The sequence below is a fragment of the Erythrolamprus reginae genome, chromosome 1, assembly GCF_031021105.1.
Source record: "Erythrolamprus reginae isolate rEryReg1 chromosome 1, rEryReg1.hap1, whole genome shotgun sequence".
Lineage (NCBI taxonomy): Eukaryota > Metazoa > Chordata > Lepidosauria > Squamata > Dipsadidae > Erythrolamprus > Erythrolamprus reginae.
The window spans coordinates 177,704,392-177,727,669 of record NC_091950.1 but is presented as its reverse complement, the minus strand read 5'-3'; the positions used below and the strand labels follow the sequence as shown (position 1 = coordinate 177,727,669).

The following is a 23,278-nucleotide window of genomic DNA, read 5'->3' as shown; positions in this document are numbered from 1 at the left end:
TGAAATGTAAATTTTAAAAAAATTATAATGTGCTCATAATCTATTCTGCCACTCTGGGAATATCATTGTTTTTCCATTGTTTAGCCAGCTTTTTTAAACTTTGTTTCCTCAAGACAAGTTTGAGTTTAGCTGTTTTTGATACATGTAGAAGAAAGTTATTCCTATTTGTAATTTGAGAAGTTGACGAGTGATCAGCGGTTGATCTGTTCTTATGAGATGTTCTTATGATATATTACTGCCATTTGTGGGTTTTTTGGCTTAGATTATGTGTTACAGCTAGTTATTTATATGGTTGCTTCAGTTTTGTTCCATGCCTGTTGTGGTTAGCTCTGGCCCAGCTCCTGCCCCAAGGACTGTGGATGTGGGGGAGACATCCACATGCTGCAGGCCTCCCCCCCCCGGTGGAATTTGCTGATGAAGGTTCCTCTGACCAAGAAGACATGAGTGACAGGGAGGAGGAGAGTGTGGCAGACAGCGCAGAAGGAGATCAATTATCTAGCTCCTCATTGGATTCAGAACAAGAGTTAATGATACAGCCACGCATGTGGAGAGCGATGCATAGGCAACAACTTAGAGATTATTATCAATGAAAATGAGGCCACCTGTGGTTGGGTGGGGCTGTGGTAATTAGTGAGGCTGCTATAAATAGCAGCCTGTGGGTTTGGCCATTGTGGAGGATTATCTGATCGTTGTGTTTCCTGACTGCTTTACTGACTTTGACTTTTTGTGTGATTTTTCCCCGCTTTGAAACTAAACCAGAGCAGTGTGTTTCACTTTGTGAAAGAAGGACTGTGAATTGCCTCACAGCTGCAAGCTAAGTATCACAGAACTGATAAGGAACTTGTACAAATTACCAGTTTGTTTGGAGACGAGTGCTCTTTGCTGTACCAAGAGAGGGCTTAGGTTAAGTGAATTTTCCTTATAAAGAACATTGTTTTGAATTTTCAAACGTGTGTGTGTCTGAAATTTGTACCTGTGAACTTTTGGGAGGATTCTACCAGAGAGCCCGAGAGAACAATGCCCAGACTTGCTTCCATAAGGAAGACAAAATTGAAATCCAATAGTTAAATAATTATATGTTAATAGTGAGTACCGGTGGTGGTTTGCTCCTGCTTCAGACGGGTTCTTAGAACTGGTAGCGACAGTGGCGGGAGCCCCCCCCCCCCCCCCACCGGTCCAACGCTTCTGTGCATGTGAACCGGTAGCAAAATCACTAAAGGATTAACATACAGCAGAAATGCAAATTAAGATCTTTTCAAACATGCTGTTGCTTGCAGAGATATGTGCAGTAATAAAATGGGAAGGAAAAGTGAGGAATGGCAGGTTAAAAAGAATTGCAATTTCCAACTGATCTTACTAGCTGCACATGCTAGGTGATCACATCTTTTAATGGAAAATTCCCCAGATGTCCTGTCACTGCAGGAAACTCCGAGCTTGCTTTAGATTAGGTTGCATTCAGGCGTATCTAATTTTCAGTGGATATGAGGATTTAAGTGGGTGGTTACACCCATCAACATGAATAACAATGAATGCTAGATATAGGAAGATAGATTAGGGATGGAGTGACATGCGGCGTAACATAGAATATTGGGGAAGGAACATTTGGACTAAAGTTTCCTCCCACATTTTATAAATTTTTAAGTTTCTTAATAATGCAAAACACCTAAAATCTACCCCCACCACCAAATATTTAATTTATATAATTGCAGTGATAAAAATTAAGAATTTAGAATGTTTAATGTAAATTTAGAAATAATAGTAGTATTTAGAGGTCTCCTATATGTATGTATTTTAATGCATGTGAAATTGGATGTAACTCCTAAGAAAAGTGCAGAGGCAACAGTATTACTACATTAGTTTTAATGTAAAACTATCCTCCAAAAATAAAAAATAAAAAACCCTCTTAGTTGATAAAGTTAAAAGTCAGCCATTGCCTTAAATCAGTTTTAAATGTAAATGTTGCTGATAACACAAATTTGGGTGCAACAGATCTTTTACAGGTCAACACCCAAAACTAAAAAACCCTTAGTTGATAATTTCAAAAGTCAGACATTCCCTTAAGATCAGTTTTAGGGGTAAAAGTTGCTGATAATATAAATTTGGGTGCAACAGATTTTTTTTACAAGCCAAATTGACGAAATCAATATAATTTATGTATCATTCCCCAAACAGAAGTTGTGTCAGGCTTTTTAAAAAACGAGAGATCTGAATGCAGTTAAGACTACTGTTCTCTTGGGGTGCTGGGGAGGGAGGAATTAAAATAAAAACAGTGATGACATTACACACTATATTCTATAAAGAAAAAAAAAGCTTGTGACCTGATCAAGATAAAGAAACCTGAAATGTAATATCAACATATTTAAATGTCCCCACTTTTCGTAATGGATCTTTATCCAAAACTCATCTGTTTTACATTACATTTTTTTTTAAAAAAATTGAAATCTTTGCTTTGTTGTAATTTATATTTGATAGTTCTTATTAACAAAGGGGTTATTTCAAAGGTATGCCTCAGCTCTGTTTGCTTTATTTACTGAATACAATACTGCATAATCCTTATAAGGAGAAATGGGTAGCTTAACCTCTGATAATGCAGGAGGATGGCAGTGTTCTAGCTTGTTTAAATGCAACTCATGACAGGGTCCTTTCTTGTTGAAATGCAAATTAAAAACAGCACCAGAACAAGGGCACATCCTTACTAGTGCCCTTTAGTTGTTAAAATAAGATTAGATAACACTGGGAGGGCTAGAATCTACCCTGTCTTTCTAGTATGCCCACAAATGAGCTTACCAACTGCAGTTATTTTTCCAACAAGTGAGCAAACGCTGTGCCACAATCCATTCTAGGTCTTTTCAGCTTCTATATTTAGAGGTCTCCCATTAATAAAATGTGAAAATCATGCCTCCACTTTAAGCAGTCAGACTTCTTTCCAAGTGAGTGTGTTTGTTGGATTATGCGCCACCCTGAGAAAATATATTTCCACTTTGCAGTTCGTATTAGACAGCTGAGGTAACTTTATAAATCCTGGCTTTTTTTGCAATTCTTTATCACGTATCGTTATCATAAGCAATACATGCTGATTCCTAGGCTGCTTCTAGCTAATACTTTTAGGGTAGTCTCACCTATCTTATTGGCAGAATTCTGAGAGTTCAGAAGATGATGCCTTATTTTTCTGACCGTTGTGTATTTTTTCCCCCTCAGGAAAGGCAATAGAATTGCTGTCTTCTGATTAGGAAAGGCCATAAATGCCACTAGTTTCCTAGATTAGGAGAGGCCATAAATGCCACTGTTACATATTCATTTAGATTTATATTCTCTCTGTTCCTTTTGAAGGGAATCTCCCTTTCTTAATCCTCTCATCATAAATTGAGCTGAGATCAAAAATCTTTCCAGTGAGTTTCCATGGCTAAAAGTGGACTTGAACTCGGGTCTTAGGAGTCTAGGCCTAGCCCCCCTAGCCATCACAGTACCCTCTTATTTTTCTGCTTGTGCCAAGTGTGGACTGATGTTTATATCCTGGCAATTAAATTTAAGATTGCTAGTTTAAGCATGCTATTCCAATAGGGACAATGGGCGGCAGAGCATCTTATAATTATTGAACGTTGGGGCTTCCTTGCATTCTTCTGTTGTTGGTTAGTTCTTGACAAATGTATCTTTTTCTTTTATGTACGCTGAGAGCATATGCGGAGAGTCTACGGAGAGGGGTGGCATACAAATCTAATTATTAATAATAATAATAATAATAATGATGATAATAATAATAATAATAATAATAATAATAATAATAATAATATGCACCAATAATGTGTGTCCAACCACACTTGGCCATTAAAATTCTATTCTATTTTGGCTGAAATAGAATTTGCATTCTATGGGAAAGTTTATTTAAAAAAATTCTTTAAATGATTCCAAAGAAGCCGATAGCAAATCCACCACAGAAACGAACTCTCCCCCCCCCCCCAATGATAGTGGCCATTAAATCTCTTCCTTCTCAGGGGGAAACAAAAATCAGCCCAGAATACTTCATTAAAGCGGGACAATTTATCTTTCTGTCAGCCTAACTTCCTTATCTTGTTATTACGACTCTGAGGGCCCCGTGGGCAAAAGAAACCCCGGGGTGGGGTGGGAAGGAGGAAGGAAGGAAGGAGGGAGGGAGGAAAGGAGGGAGGGGGAGAGAGGGAAAGAGATGCCCGTTCGGAAAAGCCCGTCCTCATGTTTATCATCACCCCCTTGCACGGAGCAGCACGAACGTCTGCAAGTTGACGAGGCGCAGCCACCGAGCCAATCAGGCTTTCGTCTCCTGCCTCCGTGTCATCAGCCTTCGGTCGGAGGCAACGCTTTTGCTTTGCTTTGCTGGTTCGGACTCCGAGGGAGAGAGAGAGAGGGAAGGAAAGAGGCGGATAAAATGTCAGCGCTGGGCTGCCTCGGGATGACCTCCTCTCCTTCGAGGATGTGAATGAAACAGCGGCGCGGCCCCGGGGTGGGGTGGGCGGGTGGAAGCCGCGCAGCCCAACCACTGAACAAGGCAAGCCTCGAGCCGAGTCGGACTGGCTGGGCCTTTCCCTGCTTTTGGCAATCCCAGCGGTGTCTGTTTACTTTTTTTTTTCCTTTTTGCCTTGAAAAAGGGGCTCTTTGGATTATCAGACCTCCATGTATGACAATTTGTATCTGCATGGATTTGAAGACTCTGAGGCGGTAAGTCTTCCTTCTCTCCTTCCATGCCCCCTTTCTCTCCTTACTTCCTTTTCCTCCTTTCTCCCTTCCTTCCATTCTTCAGCAACAACAAAGTAAGCAGAAGGGGGGGGGGGAGGCTATCCGAGAGCTGCTGGGCTTTTTTCCCTTGGTGGGATGATGGCAGTGCATTTTGATCCGCAGGCACCTAAACTAATCCCAGGTTATGTAATTCTTCATTCAGCATCCCTGGAAAATAAAAGGTAGGGGGGTGGAAAGCATTTGGTTGATAAGACTGTGCACCCTGGATACTCAAGGCAGGCTGGAGGAATGCTTCCCAAGGCTTTCTAATTTGGAAAAAAAGGTTCTCACCCTTGTCACCCACTATGTTCAACATCTAAAAGAATGTGGGAAGGGTGCACATAATGCTACCCTCTCTGCTCTGTTTAAGCAGACTCTTATCCCCCCCCCCAGATCCCCCCCTTTACCTAGCTAAATAATCAGTGTAGATTCATTTGCTTTTCTTGAACAAAGAAACAGCACAAGTGGTTGGTGGAATGCAATCCTGTAACATCACAAAAAACAGTAGGGATGCTTCTAAGAAGCTGAATGCTAAGACCAAGGTGTCATGTTGACTGGTCTTGCCATTTTATGCAAGATATTTGTATTCCGCTTAATAGATACCTGCTGTCTTAAGCCAGGATAGGCATTCATATGTGGTCAGCATTGATTGCCAGTTTTCTGAAAGCCTGTGATAGTTGGAAGACAGTTGAATGTAGATTGGAAAAAGGTAACTGAGGAGTGTAAAGCATAAAACTGTAACTGTCTTAGTCAAAATCTTTTACCTTTACAGTTTTAAAAAGTCTTTAGGGGCCAATGCTTTCTTTGGACAAAGAAAAAAGTGGTTAGATTGACACAATAGGGTACATACTGTTCCACATTAAAGGAATGTGTTACATAAGGTTTATGGCAAAGGCATAAAAATGCAGTGATTATAACATAAAACAATCTGTGTATCAAATAGGGGCATTTAAGATCAGCACTGATAAGATCCATCTGGAAATGGACAAGATCTCATGTATTTTGCAAATGTCCCTGTTGCTCTAATGCTCTTTGGAATACAGCTGCAGAGTACCGCATTTTGAGATTGAGTCAACCACCAATATTTGTTAATTTCATGATTTTTCTAATAGGAAAGTTGAAATTCAAAGTGAGTTAAAAACAAAATCTCTTTTGACTTTCAAAACTTACTGTTTGATTTATTGATTTTATACTGGCATTTCTGCATCCGGCAGGTATTTTTTACACAATGTATATTTTCCTAGATTTCCCTGTCAATACATTATTATTTTTTTAACTCTGAGCTAAGGTTTGTTAATACAGTCACAACTTTTTAAAAAAGAAGGCAAGAAATTTTTGCTTAATACCTCTTTGGTTGAATGACTAGCACTGCAGAAATATACCAGAAATACTTTTAAATGAAGTAGCCAAGCTCAGTGGGCAAAATGTCTAGTCTTGAGTTGAGGACACCCAGATTTCTGGATTGCTCATCATTAGCTCTGCAGATGGACTATAACCCCTTCCTTGTCAGGCTCATTTCCCCCTTCAAGATGTAGCAGGCACAGAAACTTCTCATTCAAGATTGTTGTGTGAATGAATGAGAAACACAAAATATGTTCAACAAGAAAAAAATAAATAAAGCCAGCTGTGGTACAGAATTTCTACATGATTCACTTTAAACACTCAGCCAATACCTGCTGGTTTGTGCATGGACTAAAAATAGTCTTCTTTATCCAAGACAATAATTTCCTTCCCTGGATATGGAAGGAGACGTATTTTGTTGCCCAAAGTTCATGCTTCTTCCAGAGAGTCTTTAACATTTCATGGCTCATGCTATTGCCAGCAGATTGTCATGAGCACTTGCTGGACATAGCTGATGATGTGAGTGATAATGCTGGGGCCATTGTATGAAATAGATTATTTATACTTAAAATTGATGTGTATTGTCTGGATTGGGAGAGTAATGGTGATGAGAGTAGAGAGAGGTCTGTTGAATTATTATAGGGGAAGACCATGTTATCCTCCACTGCACTGGGATGTTTGTCCTTGTAAAGTATACCTTTGTGGGTGTGGATATTTTTAAAGAGATTTCCAAAAAGGCGACTTCAGACTGATAATGATTCCATAATCTCCCTTACTTAAAAAGCCTGTCTTAAGCTTTTAAGATTCTGAGAAGTTATTTGCCAGCAAATGGCAGCCTGCTTGCCTTTTTTGTTAAGCCAAGATTGTAACCTATTCAAGGGAATATTTATTGTGGTTTTGTATATGAATCTTCCTTCTCCCTCCCTCCCTTCCTTTTCTTAAAGAGGAAATTTTAGGACAAAAATTAAATTATACTGCATTGATAATAATGCAGAGGAATGCATAACTCCAGTTTAGTGAATAAGAGCATTATGTTCAGAATTGAGGCTGCCTGTCACTGATTCTGGTTCTGTAGGAATGGACTGGTAAGAACTTAAAGAAAAAGGGAATTGTAAAAACGCATTATAGGTCTGTGTCTCACTTAAAATGTATGGGCTAAGGGATAGTAAACAATTCTGGTTTGGTAGAAATCTAAGCAAAGCAATCTGCTCAGCTGGGTTTTCATGTATAAAAATACAAAGACATGAGTTTAAATTGGGCTTTTTGTTTGCAGGAGGAATATCTTTAACTAAAGACCCTCACATTGCAACACGAATAGGTTAGAATGACTCAAGACTAGTACAGCAATTTTTACTGCAGTATGCCTTGTAGAATCTAGGTTGCTCAAGTTTGATGCCGGACCCATGCTGCTATGCTGCAAATTCACGAATAAAGTGAGGATTTTGAGAAAAGTCACAATGCAATTTGAAGGTTTTTCAGATTCCAAATTAGCCTTGGATGGAAGAACAATTTGTGGAGATAGGTGCTAATTAATATTTCCCACCTGTCATAATTTTTTAATGAGCAGTTTTGTATGTATACCTCAGGCAAGCACAGAAACTTCTCATTCAAGATTGAGAACATTTGGAGACAAGTACTGTATTGTGGCAGGTGGTAGGATCTTGCTGACCTTGGGTGATTAGTAGTTGGAAGGGAAACCAACTGTAAAACCAAGATGTGTTAGCTACTCTGGAAAGTTGGGGAAAAAAATATCTCAGAAGTGGAAAGTGGCTAGCTAATTCTGGAATCCTGCCCAAAAATCTGCATGGAAGTCTTTATATAGTCAGAAAGACTCAAGCTGAATTCAGGAGAATATTTATTTTTACCTTATACTTTGTTAGTGAAAGAAGCTGGCTCATATATCATGTGAGAAGAGACAGTAATTTCTTTCAAAGATAAACAAGAAAAAAGGGGTTGATCATTTAAGAATATAAGTCATATTTTTATTTATGTTTATTTGTAAAGTAATAAGGGTTTTTTAATTTAAATGTACCGGTAGATAGCAACTTATATACCACTTATCAAACTCTCTAAGCAGTTTACAGAATCAGCATATTGCTCCTAACAATCTGAGTGCTCATTTTACCCACCTTGGAAGGATGGAAGGCAGAGCCAACTTTGAGCCTGATGAGATTTGAATTGCCAAATTGCAGGTGAAGGGCAGTCAGCAGAAGTAGCCTGCAGGACCGCATTCTAACCACTGCGTAGCCACAGCTCTTATTTACTTCATAACATCATATTAAGTTGTGGTCCTGTGACCGTGAGATACCACAGATGACTAAGTGAGGCAGTGTTTGCCAAGATCCCAAATCTCAAGTCACATGACTGTGGAGGGAGCCCAGCTGTTGGAACTTTCAGCCTGGGTTGTAAGTTCCTCTTTTCAAGTCCGTTGTAACTCTGAAAGGTTGTTAACTGATCAGTTGTAAGTTTGGACTGCCTATATAAGGTTGACTCAGCCTTCCATCCTTCCGAGGTGGGTAAAATGAGGACCCGGATTGTGGGGGCAATATGCTGGCTCTGTTAAAAAGTGCTATTGCTAACATGTTATATGCCGCCCTGAGTCTAAGGAGAAGGGCAGCATAAAAATTGAATAAATAAATAAATAAATAAATATACAGTCCAGTTCAGAAAGCCTTTTGAAGCACGTCTTTGGCCTTCAAAGAGGCATGAGTAAAGACGTTCTTAGAACAAAGGAGTTTGTCCAGCTCAAAGTTGAGTCAGCCTTACATCTTTCCAAGGTCAGTAAAAAGAGAACACAGGTTGTTGGGGGCAATATGCTGACTTTAAATCACTTAGAGATGGTGCACTATACATGAAGTGGTGTATAAGTAACGACAGAGTTGGAAGGGACCTTGGAAGTCTTCTAGGCCAACCCCTTGCTTAGGCAGGAAATCCTATATCATTTTAGACAAATCTCTTCTTAAAAACTTCCAGTGTTGTAGCATTCATTACTTCTGGGGGCAAGTCATTCCACCGATTAATTGTTCTGTCACGGAATTCCTCCTTAGTTCTAGGTTGCTTCTCTCCTTGGTTAGTCTTCATTGCTTCTTGTCCCATCTTCAGATGCTTTGGAAAATAGGCTGACTCCTTCTTCTTTGTGGGAAAGAAATGTTGGAACACTGCTATCATGTTACCCCTAATCTTTCATACCCAATTCCAGCAACCATTCTTTATATATTTTAGCCTCCAGTCCCCTAATCATCTTATTTGTTGCTCTCTGCACCCTTTCTAGGGTCTCAATATCTTTTTTACATCGTGGTGACCACCACCACCAAAAAAAGGCTAAGTGCTATTGCTACCTCTCTCAGTACATCCTTTCTGTCCCCAACTGTATTTACTTTTTATTTGCAATCTATGGAGAGGGGCGGCATACAAATCTAATAAATAAATAAATTGCATTTGGATGAAATTAGGAATAGAAGGATTTCAAATACGTTTCTTGCAAAACTTGTGATCCTTTAACCTGAGTCTGGTTTACATAGAATGATTTGAATCTCATAGGAGTTGTGTAATAGTACAGGCTCTCATTTTATCTGAACATGGGTTTAAATTTTTCAATATACCATCCTAACTTGTGGTGGTTGTAGTTTTCAAAATGTAGGTTTGTAATCCTTGTTATAAATTGGCCTGCCTAATACTATATTGCTTTTTGTAAATTTGGATCAGTGTGGTAGATAATTAACTGGAGCCAGCAGTTTAGTTGCCAGAAATTCAGATCTCAGCAATATTTGATATTTCTTAATTTCGCAATTTTTTAAGGGAAGGATCAAAATGAATGGGTGTTACACAACTGGAGTTTTGTAATACAAATCTTAATGTCTGCTCAGACAAAAGGTTTCACTAGGATTTGCTGCCATCTAAGGATGGATAGGTAGGTCACTTTTCTCTAGCCAAATTTAGAATTATGTGTTGTATATATTTTGAATCATTCAGATTGAATTTTCCAAATGTTTGAATTTGTTTCCTGATGGTTGGTTTAATAACATTGATGTTTGAGGGCTCTGATTTCTGACATAAAGAAATATAATGGTATAACACTGTGGCATCTGGGCTAAGTTGCTTTAAAAACTGATCAGGGAGCTGACATGATATGGTTGTGATAAAATATTTGCTAATTGAGAACCTGCTGGCAGAGACTAAAGGAAGCAAAGTGATCAAAGAGCCAAACTGGGTTTCCTAGGATCTGGTCACAATGACAATCCTGAACAATCTGAGTGACAATCCTGAACATAGCTGGGAATTGTGTACTATTGTTCTCAGTATGGCTTTTGAATATGGATGCTCAAAATCACCTTTCAAGCTTATGATCTTGCAACTTCATATGTATTTCTAAGGACATTGTTTAGGAATGGGGGATATAGAGAATGATACATTCTTATTTCCTATTTAATTGCTGTTTGTTGAGCTGTTGACAGTGAGCAGAACAAAACTGTCAGCGCATGGTTGTGTTCTCATGACATACTTATCCATGGAAAATCGATTCATGATTTACTTAATTTTATGGTGTACATTGCAATAAATAAGTTGAGCTGAATTTACAAAGTACACTTAAACCTTACACTAAGTTAAATTGTAGTTGGCTGGTTTGTAAGTGGAATATTTTGTTGTGTGAATATTATCCACTATCTGGATCTTTTACAAAGTTCTGTGAATGAGACTGGAGCAAGCCTTTGTCCATAGGCTACGAAATAAAGGACTGGTCCACTTGGCACCAAGTTACTTTGTGTGTGTGCATGCGTGCGTGCGTACATGCACACACACACACACACACACACATACAATTATGCAATTATATATTTATATATTTACACTGACTATGCATGGCTTTTTTCAGTGTTTGTCTTTAACAAAAGAAAGCTAATATACCTGGGAGAAGCAACTTAAGTTTGTTGTGGTTGCAGCATGATGCTTTGCATTGCCTTGAAGTTTCTCACATCTCCTACATGTTAATTGCCAAAACTAGAAGAGTTTTCCAAGCAGGCTCTGCCTGTGGGAAAAAAGTGGAAAAGCTGGTTATTGGAGAGATAAAGGACATTCCCTTTCCTTTCTGCTCTGGCCCTACTCACCAACATTCTCAAAGTAATGTTCTGCCACAAGGAGGAAAAAGTAGCCCTTCCCCTCCTTCTCATTGAAGAACAGAGCTCTGAAAATAGACTAGATTTTTAATAACTAAGATTGCAAGGGGCAAGATTGAAAATCTAGTTTCCATATGAAAGACAACTTTTTGCTTTCCCATTAAAGGATAATTGTTTTGGGAGAGAGGCAAAGGGAGTTTAAAACAAGGCTGCAAAAAGATGATGAGAGCAAAATTTCCATGGCCTCGACCTGTTTGTGTTTTGCCAATACAGTATAGTATCCTGCAGAGAGAGAGAGAGAGAGAGAGAGAATAAGTGAAGTTGTGCAGTGCTTCAGAAATACTTTGGAAACATTTTGGAAAGACTAGAAATATGAATTCATAAAAGCAGCCATGTTTTTCCTCGGTAAGCTTTGAAATTCAGGAAAAGATGTGGCTGTTTTAAAGAGAAGCAGGCTGGTATCGTGCTTCCAAGGGTGGGCTTCAAAATTTTTTAGCAAGGGGGTCTCTGCCTCTTTGCTGGGTGGGTGAGGCCCAGTTAGCCTCCTGCACCACAGTGGCAGTTTTAGCCCTCCCCAGGCTTCTGAGGCTTTCCTTGAACCTCCAGGAGAGTCAAAAGGGCTCCCCTATCATAGAAACATAGAAGACTGACGGCAGAAAAAGACCTCATGTTCCATCTAGTCTGCCCTTATACTATTTCCTGTATTTTATCTTACAATGGATATACGTTTATCCCAGGCATGTTTAAATTCAGTTACTGTGGATTTACCAACCACGTCTGCTGGAAGTTTGTTCCAAGGATCTATTACCCTTTCAGTGAAATAATATTTTCTCACGTTGCTTTTGATCTTTCCCCCAACTAACTTCAGATTGTGTCCCCTTGTTCTTGTGTTCACTTTCCTATTAAAAATACTTCCCTCCTGAACCTTATTTAACCCTTTAACATATTTAAATGTTTCGATCATGTCCCCCCTTTTCCTTCTGTCCTCCAGACTATACAGATTGAGTTCATTAAGTCTTTCCTGATACGTTTTATGCTTAAGACCTTCCACCATTCTTGTAGCCCGTCTTTGGACCCGTTCAATTTTGTCAATATCTTTTTGTAGGTGAGGTCTCCAGAACTGAACACAGTACTCCAAATGTGGTCTCACCATCGCTCTATATATAGCGGGATCACAATCTCCCTCTTCCTGCTTGTTATACCTCTAGCTATGCAGCCAAGCATCCTACTTGCTTTTCCTACTGCCCGACCACACTGCTCACACATATCTTCTGGAGGCCCTCTTGAATCTGGAAACAGGCCCATTTCCGACCTTCCCAAACTTCCAGTACACACGTTTTTTCCCCTCCTCAAGCCTCCACATGCGCCCTGCACTTACCTGCATCCAAAATGGGCTCTGTGGTACTCCTGGGAGGGACGGGGAGGGGTAAGCGGGGCCAACCAGGAGTGGAATTTGGGGTCTCTCGGAACTGCACAGAATCTTAGCTAGAATTTTTCCCAAACCTCCAGCAGCCCACTCCGGCTGCTTCAACTCTGATGCAATTTTTGGGAGTAGAATATTTAATCATCATAACTGTAATGTGTGGTACATACCCTGGATTCTTGTCACCTAGAGAGAAATTGCTTCATTTGCACACACACTCATCAGGTTTTGTAATTTCTGGCTGCACTTAATTATGTTTTAGTTGCAGTGGCATAATTCGTACAGCGGAACAGCCCTTACAAAAAAACATGATGCTTTACTTTCTGTAGTTATTATTATCATTACATAGCTTGTTATGAAGATAGTCCTTTTCTAAGTAAAAAGCTATGTAATGATAATAATAACTACAGAAAGTAAACGATCTAAAATCTCCAACTTCCTCCCCTATCTGTAGAAAATGGATTTTGGATTTAAGATATTAAGTAATCAATTTCCTCCCCATTGCTAATACATCTGTAGAAAAAACAGTGCATTGCTTTAAGCCATCATGTAGAACAGTGATGGCGAATCTTTTTTTGCTCGGGTGACAAAAGAATTAGGTCCCACAGAGTTGGCCTTCTCCGGGTCCCGTCAACTAAACAATGCCGTTTGGCGGCATTGGGAAGAGCCTTCTCTGTGGTGGTCCCGACCCTCTGGAACCAGCTCCCCCCAGAGATTAGAACTGCCCCCACTCTCCTCGCCTTTTGTAAACTCCTTAAAACCCACCTTTGCCGTCAGGCATGGGGGAATTGAAAGATCTACCCCGGGCCTATACAGTTTATGTATGGTATACTTGTGTGTATGTTTGCTTTTAATAATGGGGCTTTTAGTGTTTCTTTTAAATTATTAGATTTGTTATATATTGTTTATTATTGCTGTGAACCGCCCCGAGTCTACGGAGAGGGGCGGCATACAAATAAATAAATAAATACATACATACATACATACATACATACATACATACATACATACATACATACATAAATAAATAAATAAATGTGCATGCCTACACCCATACTGTAGTGCCCTACCCCATACATGTGTGCTTCCACGCTGCCCCCCACGCATGCACACAGGACTCACTGAAGCTTCCAGAGCCTGTAGATGGCAAAAAAAAAAGACAAAAGATTTCAGCTGATTTTCAGCCTTCCAGAGGGCCGGGGTAGGTCATTTTCATCTTCCCCAGACTTCAGGAAGCCTCCAAAACCTGTGGGTAGTGAAAAATGGACCAAACGTCCCAACCGGATGTTTGGAAACGAACTTCTGATTGGGTAGTTTATCATCCTCCCCAGGCTTCAGGAAGGCCTCCTGAAGCCTAGTGACAGTGAAAAATGGTCCAACGGCCCAACCGGAACTTCCGGTAGGCCCATTGGATCCATTTTTCACCATCCACAGATTCCAGAGGCAAAAACGACCTCCCCACCATCCTCCAGAAGGCTGAAAATCAACTGGCCAGTGCACACATGCATGTTGGAGCTCGAGCTGACATAGGGCAATGCCTCACATGCCCTCAGATATGGCTACTCTTGCCACTTGTGAGACGCGTGCCATAGCTTTGCCTTCACTGTTGTAGAGATAGAAACATTTTGCACTAAAGGGAAAAAATACCAGAATTCATGATCGCCACAGGATTAAATAACACGAAATACTAAATATCCATAGACTGCAATTTTGACTCCCAACTGTTTAGATGAATTACTCCTCCTCTGTAAAACTGACTTCACTTTTCTTTGTTGCTGTAGTTTTCATTTGCTTCCTGTTTCTTCCTGTCTTTGGAGTTCTAATTACCTGACTTCAAATCGCTGCTACGATTAAATATTTCGGTGGCAGCAGATCTGTCATAAATCAGCAGCAGCTACATCAGTTTGCTCCTTTTGCTGCCGCTAATAAGTATGGATTTTTGCACACAGGGAATGGATTCTGCTTTTAAAAAAGACGACTACAGATGTGAACTCATTTATCAGAGCCAGGAAGAATTCCTAAACACAAACAAAACTATTGCCCAATATTGAGGCTTACTGCTTTTTCAGGTTGTGTGGCCAAAATACTTCGCAGTGTTATTGTTTGCTCTAGAGTTCAAAATAATTGTGCGACTTTCCCTAAATGCATCATTCACTTTACTGTATGCTTGCCTTACCCATTGGCGAACACTTGCACCTTCTAATGTGTAAGAATTATTGTAGGAATATAGTTTATGTTTATGTTTTATTAGATTTGTATGCTGCCCCTCTCCGAAGACTCGGAGCGGCTCACAACAGTAATACAAAATACAAATCCAATGTTAAAAGCAAAAACAGTTTTAAAACTCTTAATTAAAAACAATCATACAACCCAAACAAACCATACATAAAATGGAGCAGCCGAGGGGAATCAATTTCCCCATGCCTGGCGATAAAGGTGGGTTTTTAGGAGTTTGCGAAAGACAAGGAGGGTGGGAGCTGTCCTAATCTCCAGGGGGAGTTGATTCCAGAGGGTCGGGGCCACCACAGAGAAGACTTTTCCCCTGGGTCCCGCCAAACGGCATTGTTTTGTTGACGGGACCCGGAGAAGGCCAATTCTGTGGGACCTAATCGGTCGGTGGGATTCGTGCGGCAGAAGGTGGCCCTGAAGGTATTCTGGTCCAATGCCATGTAGGGCTTTATAGGTCATAACCAAGACTTTGAATTGTGACTGGAAATTGATCGGCAGCCAATGTAGACTGTAGACTATAGGTGGGGCAGATTCCCTATTCCTTCGTTACTGGTGCACATACGCGAGCACCTCCAGGTGATTGGCGGGCAGGGGCGTGCATCCAGTGGGCACTTGCACACGTCGGAGCGGGATTTGGCTTCTGCCCATGTGCAGGAAGCAAATGTCGCGAGAAGACACCCAGGCATGTGAGATTTCGGTGAAAAACTGCTGAAAATAACCAAAAACTCTCATGCGTGCACGTACTCTTGCAAACTTTTGCTTCCTGGACATGCACAAAAGCCAAATATCCTCCAATTCGCGCGCACGCACACATGCTGGTCACTCAGAGCTGCGCACACAGATTGATTTCCACTACCATTGCCCTCCCCCCCTTCCATGTAGGAACCCAATACTGGATATAGGAGGACACCAAGTTGAAGAAGATTATGGTCTTTCATAAGCACTTGACAAGTACTTTAACCTTTCATAAAGGTTAAAACAAGACTGCATGTAATAAGATCTAATAGATTTTGGTACAGTTCTTATGTTTACTTGGTTTCCATTAATTAGAAACCAATGGTTGACCTTCATTGAAAATAAAGTAGTAGAGTCCATAAAGATGAGCTCACCTCAAAGAGAGAATAATTATCATGGATTCTAAGATGCATTTTAGAAATCAACTTCAGTTTGGGATGAGGAAAATGCTGCGTGATTCAATTCTGGTACTGTAGTTGTTTACTTCCTGACTGCTTTTACTCTTTTGTCAAGTGCTTATGGTCTCTTTTATTGTCTAAGCTTGAGTGATGGGTATGAAGCCTACAAAATTCCAAACTACCAAATATCTGGTAAAATCCTGCTGGGTTTCTTTTTAGGAAGCCTTGGTTGGATCATAACTTAAGCTTCACAAATACACACAATTACCTTTCTCTCACCCTATCCTAGTTTCAAGATGCTTTAGTCTTAGGTTTAACAGTCTTCCTCACCCAAGGATCTTCAGTTATACTGTTTCAATCCAAGGTGTTATCTTCAGAATGATTATATATGTACAGTGATACCTCATCTTACAAACCCCTCGTCATATGAACTTTTCGAGATACGAACCCGGGGTTTAAGATTTTTTTGCCTCTTCTTCTGAACTATTTTCACCTTACGAACCCACGCCGCCGCTGGGATGCCCTGCCTCTGGACTTTAATTGCCAGCCGAAGCGCCTGTTTTCATGCTGGTGGGATTCCCCTGAGGCTCCCCTCTATGGGAAACCCCACCTCTGGATTATGCGATTCTGCAGAGAAATCCCAGCAGGGGAATCCCACCTGCGTGAAATGGGGTTGGGATGGGGATGGGGTTGGGATGGGGATGGGTCCGGAGATGGGGTTTCCCAGCGAAGCTTCATCTAAATCGCAGCGTCGCAAATTTCAAAAGCAATCGCAAAAACTCCCCCGACGCTCCCACCCCCCACATGCATGTGAGACCCCTGCACATGCACATGCATCTCCCGCATGCGCCCCGCCCCCTATGCATCCCAAAAATCAGCTGGCCAGTGGGACACGTGCAAGCATGTGTGGTGGAGCTGAGCTGGGTGACAGTTCGTGTGTCCGCAAAGATCAGCTGTGGCACATGTGCTGTGGTTCGTCATCACGGATATAGACTAATTCTGATTAATCCACATTGTTACTTAATTGAAAGCAATGAAATGCATCAAGAGTAACTACAATGAATTATTTTAAGTTAAATATATTTCATGTTAAATGAAGTAAGCCATCCTCACAGTAAAACATACTTAGACCATGATGGTAAATTTGTGGGCCTCCACATGTTGCTTTCCAGCCTGAACAAACAGTGACAGAAATTTGTTGGGATTTGTATTTCAGCAATGTTAGAATGGCCAGGAATGTTGCCCATCGGACCATAATAGACTGCTGCATTTCATATTAGTTATGAAACAAATTATTATATTTTATGTTTGGTATGTATGTGTTGTATGGTTTTTTAATTGTTGGGGTTTTATATATCTTTTTCTTTTAATATTAGATTTGTCTTACTGTTATATTGTCTTTTACTATTGTTGTGAGCCGCCCTGAGTCTTCGGAGAGGGGCGGCATACAAATCTAATAAATTATTATTATTATTATTATTATTATTATTATTATTATTATTATTATTAAAATATTCAATCCACCACGCAAATGCTTGACCGCAAGAAGTTCTTGATAACTCCCAGATTAGTTCAGTGTGTCAAAATTATGTGGAAAACAGAATTCTGTATTCAGTTCATAATCTTTCCACATAAAATAAATGGTCTGACACTGAAGAATTATTCCATGAATCAATTAGAATGCAACTGCATGATCTGTAGATACAACATCTGTGTTTGTGTGAGAGCGGGCTGGATTTGCAAATAGAGAAAGAGGGCAGCCATTCATTTCAGGCCTGACAGATGGCAGTTATCAGCAAGAAAACTTAACAAGCTGCTTGACATGTCTTTGTGAAGAGAGTTTTGGTGGTGGCAGTTTTAATGAATAATAAAAAAATATTGAGGTACCCGCATTTTGCTTTAGTAGAGAAGGATTTGCTGCATCATTTTTGCTTCCCTTTCTTTCCCTTTTTTTCACTGGATACAGGACATTTTAATTTTTTAGTTTTTGGGTGAAGCCATCATGATTATTTTGTGGAGATGCTTCAATCTCCTGGGTTAAATTTGGCTGCAAAAGACTCCAAATATTTTAGGACAGTGGTGGCACGCGGAGCCCTATCTACTGGCACGCGAGCCATTGCCCTAGCTCAGCTGCAACATGCATGTGTGTACTAGCCAGCTGATTTTGGCTTTTACAGAGGCTCTGGGAGGGCATTTTTGGCTTCCAGAGAGCCTCCGGGGGAATGGGGGAAGGCATTTTTACCCTCCCCTGGCTCCAGGAAAGCCCTTGGAACTGGGAAAGGTGAAACAGGACCCTACTGGAGCCACCAGAAGTTGGGAAACAGGCCATTTCCAGCCTCCAGAGGACCTCTGGGGAGAGGGGGAAGCTTGTTTCGCCCTCTCCAGGCATTGAATTATGGGAGTGGGCACTTGTGCATGCACGATAGTATGCACACATGCTCTTTCGGTGCCCGTGGAAAAAAAGGTTCGCCATCACTGTTTTAGGATATCACTTTGTAGGGTTTGCAGAGAAACAACAACCAATCACCATTTCACTTTTATGTCCGGCAAGCTTTTCATTGCTGGTAAGTATTACAATTATCCCGTCCCTTAATTTGCACTCAACTCCCTCTATATAGATGGAGAGGGGAAGTTGCACATTTCTTGTCTGCCCAGTAGAGAGGAGTATCTCTTCATATGGTAATCCTTTCTGAGGACTATTGAACAGCCCTGCCATCTCCCTGCCATGGTTGGGGTGACAGAAGCTGAATGAATGAAATGAGCTGGGTCTCTGCCCAATGGCTGCAGAATCTATCCTATGCATACTGTCATGTTATTTTTCTTCTACAGCAACTCTTGCTGTATGTAAATGGAAATGTCACCTTTGTGGGAAACCAGCCTCCAATGATAGTTGGAGAAATGGCTTCAGCCAACTATAGAAGGAATCATGTCACTTCATGAATTAATTGCCCATGTTACACCAACACTCCGCAGTCTGCATTGGTTGCCGATCAGTTTCCGGTCACAATTCAAAGTGTTGGTTATGACCTATAAAGCCCTTCAGTGGCACCGGACCAGATTATCTCAGGGACCGCCTTCTGCTGCACGAATCCCAGCGACCAGTTAGGTCCCATAGAGTGGGTCTTCTCTGGGTCCCGTCAACTAAACAATGCCGCTTGGTAGGACCCAGGGGAAGAGCCTTCTCTGTGGCGGCCCCGGCCCTCTGGAACCAACTCCCCCCAGAAATTAGAATTGCCCCCACCCTCCTTGCCTTTCGTAAGCTACTTAAAACCCACCTCTGCCATCAGGCATGGCGGAATTGAGATACTTTTTCTCCCTAGGTCTTTACAATTTTATGCATGGTATGTCTGTATGTATGTTTGGTTTTTATATTAATGGGTTTTTAATCGTTTTTAGTATTGGATTATTATTGTACACTGTCTTATTATTGCTGTTAGCCGCCCGAGTCTCCGGAGAGGGGCGGCATACAAATCCAATCAATCAATCAATCAATCAATCAAACAATCAATCAATCATCTCCTTAAATTTTGGGCCCTGAAACAGAAAGCAAAGCTGTGCCCCATTTCCCAAAGGGGTATATACCATGAAATAATGGAAAGATCATAAAATAGAATTTACCTGAATAATAGAAACCTATGCTTTCTACCTTGTATCCAGTCATGGGCTGCTGCCCACATGAGGTGGAATGCAGTGGGGGTAGCAAAAATAGAGCTTACATATAGTAGATAATGTATATTTTTGAGCACTTGTGTATAATATGTAGGGCATAGTTACATATAGGATTAAATAGTATATTTTGGATGTTCAGTAATAGTAAATATCCTGTATCTCCTTGAGGCAAGGCCAGGCCAGGCACCCGAACCCAAACCCTTGACGTGAGTGACGTCAAGTTGGCCACCTTTAAGCCAGTCACATGACTTTTAAGCCACCCCCGGTCACATGACCATCAATCTACTCCCACCCAGTCATATGGCCATCAAGCCATACCCACAAAATAAGCCATGCCCACAGTGTGGTAGTAAAAAGTTTTGTGACCCTACACTGCTTCTATTCGCGTTTCAGTTTTACTTGGATGTTTCTAAGTAGGTCAGTTGAATTCTAGCATGACTTTTTAGGAGGGGCCTAGCAATTGTTGGAATTTGAAAATTAGAGCGGAAATCCTATTTTATAGAGCCAATTTGATGTAGTGGTTAGAGGCACCAGACTTTAAGCGGTTTATAGAGAGTCAGCATATTGCCCCCAACAATCTGGGTCCTCATTTTATCCACCTCGGAAGGATGGAAAGCTGAGTCAATCTTGAGTCTGGTGAGATTTGAACTGATGAACTACAGCCAGCAGTCAGCAGAAGCAGCTCTCAATACTGCTCTCTAACCACTGTGCCACCAAGGCTCACTTCCTTTCCCTCCCTCCCTCCCTCTCTGTGTGCACACACACATATGTGCGTGCTTGTGTGCAGTTCTATTTATGGATCCCCTAGCTTGACTGTTGCTGGTAAAACTCTAAATCCCAAAAAAAGTTTCAAAAAGGAGAAAAAAACTGCTAAATGGCTAATTTGTATATGGTATTGGTCTGCCAGCAATATAAATAGGCCCTATTTAGGTAACAGTAGTTTTGTGAATGTCTAGCTGCTTTTTGCTGCTCAGATATATTACTGATCTCATTTGCCAAACCATGATCTTTCTCATTCCTAGTGCAGAGAAACAGTACTTAACTGCTTTGCGGAGCAGAGTCCAAATTTGATTTGGTGAAAGATCAGGGACACAGTTATACAGTAAACCCTCACCTATCGCTGGTGTTACGTTCCAGACCCGGCCGCGATAGGTGAAATCCGCGATGGGGAATTTATCGACTGATAGTACTTATTTAAGTATTTATATTGTAATTGTTTGGTAAGTTTTCATTGTTTTAAGTGTTTATAAACCCTTCCCACACAGTATTTATTTTAGATACAGTATTTAAATACAGTATTTACAATTTTAGATATACTTTTTTTGAAAAACCTGCCGATCGAGTTCCGTGGGCTGTTTAAATCTGCCGATCGACTTCCTCAGAAACCCGCGAACCAGCAAAGATCCGCGAATGATTTTTCTCATTAATATTTCTTGAAAACCCGCGATGAAGTGAAGCCGCAGTAGGTGAAGCGCGGTATAGCGAGGGACTACTCCCATTTTATTCTTTTCCTCTTTTGTCCTAACATCGAAACTAGGCTTTTGAAGGGATTCTGGCCTGTGCAGGTAAGGCTCTGGAAAGCCAAGTGAGGCTGTAGTGGGGTAGTTTAGTTCTCCTGTACTGGAAGGACTGGTATTTAAATCTTTTCATTTTGCTGAAACTCCACCCCACCCCAAATGAACATTATTGTCTTTCTGCAGCCAGAAAAGAGGCATCACAGTTATTCACCATCAGCATTTAAAAATGCAAGCTGTGCGGTGTGTAGGTGTGCTCCCTCATGTACATATGCACAATTTTTGCTTCCCCACCCCCAAATGATAAAGTGGAATTGACTTTTTATTGGGATTTCTTGTGTGTGTATGTTGTGTATGTGTGTGTGTGTTTTTCTGTCAAGTTACCCAGCAGATCCAAATATGTGGGGGAACTCACTGCTCACCTTTTTTTTCTTGACAGAAAAACATTTAAATTTCCCCCTGGCTCAGCTGACAAAAGGGAGTAGAGCCTGTGGCCTGGAAGTTAAAATCTCCAGCCCAGATTTAAATCCTATAAGGCAGTGACGGTGAACTTTTTTTCCTCAGGTGCTGAAAGAGTATGTACGTGCACTATTGCAAATGCACGAGTGCCCATGCCCATAATTCAATGCCTGGAGAGAGCAAAAAACAGCTTCCTGAACCCCATGGAAGCCCCCTGGAAGCCAGAAACTGCTTGTTTCCCAACTTCTGGTGGTCCTAGTAGGCTCATGCTTCACCCTCCCCAAGTTCCAAAGGCTTCTCTGGAGCCGGGAGAGGGTAAAAATGCCCTCCCCATCCCTCCGGAGGCTCTCTCGAAGCCAAAAATCCCCTCCCAGAGCCTCTGTGCGAGCCAAAAATCAGCTGGCCAGCACACACATGCATGTTGGAGCTGAGCTAGGGCAATGGCTCATGTGCCAGCAGATATGGCTCGGTGTGCCACCTGTGGCACCCGTGCTGTAGGTTCACCATCACTGCTGTAAGGATATGATTAACTGACGAGAGCTAATAAGCTCGAAATAGATCTATCCTATTCCCCCTGTATTTCTTTATCAGTTCTTTACAAGTTTGAATATATGCAGAGTGGTACCACTACTTAAAAACTTAATTCATTCTGTGACCAGGTTCTTAAGTACAAATGTTCTTAAGTGGAAGCAATTTTTCCCATAGGAATCAATGTAAAAGCAAATATTGTGTGCAAACCCATTAGGAAAGAAATAAAAGCTGGGAATTTGGGTGGGAGGAGGAGGACGAAGAAGAGGAGGAGGAGAGTCCCTGCCGAAGGAAGAAGGTGAGGTGAGGGGAATTTTAAAAAATCCAAAACTTTAAGGCTTAAAAAAAAAAAGGACTCTGAGGTGGCGAGGAGGACCACGTGCCTCCAATATACCCGGCGCAAGGCTGCCTGCCAAACACTGCCTCCCATATACAGTACTGCCTCCCATAGACTGGCTGCTGCTGCTGCTACCTGCTGCCTCTTCCTTCCCATGCTGAAGGGCTCCACTCTCCTCTCGCTTTGTAGCCGGCGCCTTTCCTTCGCTCTGGTGACTCCTCGGCTGCCCAGAGCGAAGGTAGCGTTTCTTTTCTCTGGGTGCTGGCAGAGGTTTATTCTCTCTCCAAGCGCCCAGAGAAAGGAAAATGCTTCGTTTACTCTGGACTGCCAAAGCCTCCTTAAGCACCACTGAAAGGCTCCTCTGGCAGCCCAGAAAAGCCCGAGATGGCCAGGATTAAAGGGGGAATGGCAGGAAACTGGCCGGGCCTTTGTGCCGCTCTCAAATTTCCTGGGAAATTTTTTCCAGGCTTGGGTTCTTAAGTAGAAAATGCTTCTTAAGAAGAGGCAAAAAAGTCTTGAATACCCTGTTCTTATCTAGAAAAGTTCTTAAGTAGAGGCGTTCTTAAGTAGAGGTACCACTGTATATATATTTTCTCCCACTAATCCCAGGTTTCACTTGAGCACTCGTGCATCTCCTTTCCTTTGGTTTCTTTCTGCAAGCCTCTTTGCTGATAAAACTGTACCAGAAATATTTTTTATAAATCTGTATGGAAGTGTATGCCAGACCTTTGAGAAGCCTGGCTGTACATGATTATATTGGTTTGGGGATGGGTCTTTTGACT

General features: G+C 41.2%; 1 protein-coding gene across 4 annotated transcripts in view; it reads left to right on the top strand.

Annotated features, from left to right (window-relative positions):
* The window catches only part of CACNB4 (calcium voltage-gated channel auxiliary subunit beta 4), a 153,048-nt gene that overhangs the window by 58,167 nt on the left and 71,603 nt on the right, over positions 1–23,278 (top strand). Inside the window, exon 1 of one of the 4 annotated variants that reach the window (XR_011557277.1) lies at positions 4,336–4,692. The exons of 2 other annotated variants lie outside the window; for them this stretch is intronic. Coding sequence is in view for 1 of the 2 variants with exons in the window: in XM_070731519.1 (XP_070587620.1) it covers positions 4,648–4,692 (45 nt within the window). In the remaining variant the exon portion in view is untranslated. Of the gene's footprint in view, positions 1–4,335; positions 4,693–23,278 lie in introns of those variants that run through there. One more of the 4 variants, XM_070731519.1, reaches the window with a different exon arrangement.